This window comes from Notothenia coriiceps, unplaced genomic scaffold, assembly GCF_000735185.1.
Source record: "Notothenia coriiceps isolate Sejong01 unplaced genomic scaffold, NC01 NC01_scaffold00025972, whole genome shotgun sequence".
In the NCBI taxonomy this organism is placed as follows: Eukaryota; Metazoa; Chordata; class Actinopteri; order Perciformes; family Nototheniidae; genus Notothenia; species Notothenia coriiceps.
Genome location: NW_011358673.1, coordinates 16,520 through 20,800, shown reverse-complemented (window position 1 = coordinate 20,800; position 4,281 = coordinate 16,520). Strand labels below are relative to the sequence as shown.

General features: G+C 39.6%; 1 protein-coding gene across 1 annotated transcript; it reads right to left on the bottom strand.

The window, feature by feature from the left end:
* Nucleotides 1-500: 500 nt before the first annotated feature.
* On the bottom strand, nt 501-2,851 carry mrps23 (mitochondrial ribosomal protein S23). Its single transcript, XM_010783890.1, has 5 exons — nt 2,828-2,851; nt 2,063-2,292; nt 1,751-1,828; nt 1,357-1,480; nt 501-908 (listed from the first exon to the last, which is right to left on the bottom strand). The coding sequence occupies exons 1-5, from the start codon at nt 2,849-2,851 to the stop codon at nt 804-806; spliced, it is 561 nt and encodes a 186-aa protein (XP_010782192.1). The 3' UTR covers nt 501-803.
* Nucleotides 2,852-4,281: the final 1,430 nt, after the last annotated feature.

The following is a 4,281-nucleotide window of genomic DNA, read 5'->3' as shown; positions in this document are numbered from 1 at the left end:
AGATAAAAGAAAATCTGTGCAAATTATTGCAATCTTTTATACACCTCAAATGACTGTCTTCCTCTCTTGTCAGTCTTTGTGCCTCACAGACATTTGCAATATCTAGCATTTTTTCAAAAAGGATTTTAGAAGTGGTAGCAAAAGTGTGGACAAAGATTATGAAGACTAAACATGATCAACCAGATGTAACTGTGCTATGACTGATAAAAGGGGAGAAATAATAACGAGTGAAAAGTGTTGCTTCCTCAGATCCTAGATTGAGACTGTATTAGATCACAGATCAACACTGTGACATTGTTTTAAAAATACAATAATAATATATGCTAACATAAAAAAAATCAGTCTTCCAAGCATTTTAAACTTTTGACCTACATCAGCCACTTTTACTTGATGTATTATATGTCTAATGTAGATTATGATCTTTATTACATATATTAAAAACATTAAATCCATGCATTCTTTTAACCTTTCAAAGCTTAAGGAAGTGAAAGAGCGACTCCTACTTGTTAACCAAGTAACTTTAATTGTATCTTTCATTTCCACAGTTACATGATTAAACATAAATATATAAACTAACATAACGACAATGTACAGTCAAGATTTAAAGACCCGTTGATCTTAAAATAAGGACCCCCAGCTGGTGGCGCAGTGCCCTGTGGAGAGAGCGACTTCTTAGTTCAGGAAACATGAAGCTGACACCCACAGCCGCTCTACGGCCGTTTCCACAGATGAACATCCCTTTCAGAGGGGCAGCAGAACCAGAGCTACAGCTTCTCAGAGTCAAACATCATTTGTGCTGAGGTCTATTGTGTATGTGTGGCATCTGTTGTCTCCTCGCTGCCAGCACCGACCACCTGCTGCTCCGCTGACACATCTGTTAGCCTGGACTCCCTGGACTCTGCTGACACCTGCAGGACAAAGAGAGAACTATAAGCATGTGCTCATCTGGCGCTGCATTCATGCAAATGAAGTATTAGGTACCCATCCTCGTATTAGGGTTAGCTATTCTACACAGCAGTGTAGGGGACTGGGGTCTTGCTCAAAAGCAGCTCAGCATGGCACAGTGTAACATTCTGATTGGATAATTGTTTGAACAATAACATTTAACCATAACATTATTTATCAACTCCAGTATCAGACAAGATGTCTACTGTCCTTCCAATGGTTCAAAGGCTTTATTCTTTTCCCTTGAAGGATGAGGTTATAATTCATTGAGTTTAGGTGGCTGCAGGGTGGGTGGGGGGGGACCCTTATCATACTATTACTACATACTCACAAACGCAGGGCCAAAATTTGCTTTCGTCAAGTGTGAAAACACAATTAGTTAGTATTTAAACTTGAAGCAAGGAGTCTTACAGGGGGAGCTCCTCTCCTTTTCAGCGTGATGCCCTCTGCGAGCAATGCCTTCCCGGTCTCCTCAAACAGAGCGGCCTCACTCAGCTCATCGCGGCTCTTCAGCTCCATGTACTTGTCTACGAACCTGCGTGAGAGAAATACAAACACTTCATAACACAGGCATGGAATGAAATGTGGTTATTGTGTAGCAAGCAGTCATCTTTTTTATGTTACTCATTCATTTCTTCCACCTTACACTTAATAATTAATCAAATAACTAGATTCTGGCATTACATAAAAACATAAACAACCAGAGGACTTCGATCACACTTAACATTTGAAACACCTTTTCCAACCTGACAGTTACTTTCCTGCTACAGGATAATTGCGGTATTAAGAAGAAGGAAAAACCTACCTCTGACACGTAGAAACAAAGTCTGGCTTGTGAAGCAAAAAGGATCGATAACCCGTCCCATATTGCTCAAAGAACTTCCTGAAAGACAAAAACACACAAAGGCATTAATGCTGACATAAAAGCAGGTATGACCTTAAGCGACCTTTATTCATTAAGTAAATGTGTTTTTTTATTTTTTATATAGAACATCAGTGACTCTCTGATAAAAAACAACACTGATTGACGTTTTCTTTTCCCAACATTAACAAAAACAGCATGTCGGTGTTATGGAAGCTTTGTGGCTTTTGTCTCTACTGAGAGGACGTGACTTACGCTCTGATTTCATCCTCTCTGTACAGGATTTCCGGCACTGGGTCCTGCTTCTTGGTGGTTCTGGTGTGTGGCTTCACGTAGAGGGGCTCCTTCTTGGGTGGAAACGCATCGTATACATCAAACCAGATGGGTTTCTGTGACGGCTTTATGACCCCTGAGCGCATCAGATCTCGAACCCTGAGTGAAATTAGAGTTGGAGAGTTAATTATAAATGTGTACAAATTCTGATACTATATATAGTTATATACTTTGCATCTCCTACTCTCAGCAGACAGCGCTGATAAAGCACTTTATAGGCTATTTAGTCCTTTTTCTAGCATCGTCACTCTTTTTTTTTTAAATAGGCATAATACAAATGAAATGAGGAGATGCTAACACAAGTTGACTTATTTTACCTTAGGTAAATGAATGCATGAAACTTCTGGAAATTATACATCTTCATTGGTAATATTACTTTTTCATATCACATAAACAGCCCACTTTGAATACTGCAGCACTTAACAGCAATAAATGAACCCTTCAATAACTGTAATATTTGCTATACAATAACAAGTGAAATATAGTGACATAAAATGAATAAGAAAGAAAAGTGCTGATTCAGTTCTTGTATCACATGTTTGATAGTGACCATTGTACTTTGATATTGCTGTGAGTTTGTATTATTAAAATCTAAATTCTAGGTAAGTTACATTTCTATCTTTCATATTGTTGAGCAGTATCAAGAAGACTTTTAAAAATAAAGCACGTTTCTGACCACTTTTATACCATGGTTGCGTTCGAATAGTCCATTTAGCTTAGGAACCTTCCTAACGGAGTGAAATGTCCCGGAAGTCCCTCAGTGGCAGCCATGATAAGTGCCGTTCGAATTCTCTAGATGATAGGAAAGGAGGTTTCAAACTTCCTTTATAACCTCCTTTAGCTTAGGAACCACTGGACCTCCCTAACCGAAAGGAGAGGAGAAAATGCTGCCCCACAATGCCTTGCAGCCGCAGCATTTGCCGTCACACAAACGATTATGACGGAGAAGTTATATCATGAAAGTTAAGGTGCTTATTAAGCATTTTAAAACATATGTGGTAAGTTGCCAAAGTGCTTTGTTTTGAACGTTCATCAGTATTATAATCAAAAAGAGAAATATGAACGTTAGTTTTTACTGAAATGATCAAATAAAGTCAACATTTCACTGAGCTGTGTGGGGTTTGTTCAACTTTTAAAAGATGTTTGAATGGTGATATACACAGTGATAGATGTTAAGGACTAATGTTTATAATAAATACCTTTGTATTGATTTTAAGATATTTTCATACAATCATACGTATTGGGATCATTTGTATTAATGTGGACCGGAGGGAGAGGGTGACGAACATAAGTTTCACTTTCATTTTTTATTTCAATTCCAATTTTGGTCATGAAGAATATGTTTCTCTGTTGTTCATAAAGCATAAAGCAACAGCATCAGAGCACGGTGCAGAGTCTCTAGATGAGTCCGTCGTTCTTATTAAACATCCATGTTGTAGTCCGTTGTATAGAAAACTGTAGTTTCCATAGTTTCCCCACAGCAGCAGACGCACACCATAGAGGTTTCTCAATACTCAAATTTCCCCTCCTCGACTCCTCGGTCCTCCGGTAGTGACCCGGAAATGAATTTCAGCGCGCCATGTTGAAGGACATCTCATTTCTCTAAATGCACTTCGAGGACCGAGCATTGAGCGTCTTGGAGGCTATAACCGAGGAGGAGACACTGATGGGTCCTCCACGGCTCCTCCACGGATGCATTTCCGGGAACGGTGGAGGCGTGACGCACGGCAGGACTTATCTCAGCCAATGACAGCTCTCCATGCATCCCCTGGATATTATTTTAGTAACTGCTTTTATCGCGACGCGATGTTTACAGTGAGAACAGCTGTGAGGTCCGTGCAGAAAGCAGAGCAGTGTGTAAAATATATATCACTCAGTATAACAGGCGTACTCTCTTTAGGCCTATTTGCTTTAGTTTAGTAGATATCTACAAACAAAGAGTCGATATCTTTCTAAGACCATTTAGTGCTTCACATAATAAAATACACAACGGCTTAGCCTGATTATGCTTTAGGAGCTGTAGGTGTGTGTGGTACAGTGTGTAGGTGTGTGTGGTGTACAGTGCGTAGATGCAGCGGACAGACGGGTCTCAGTTGGTTTGGTGTACAACTTTTGGCCAGTAATTTCAATTCCCCATTTCA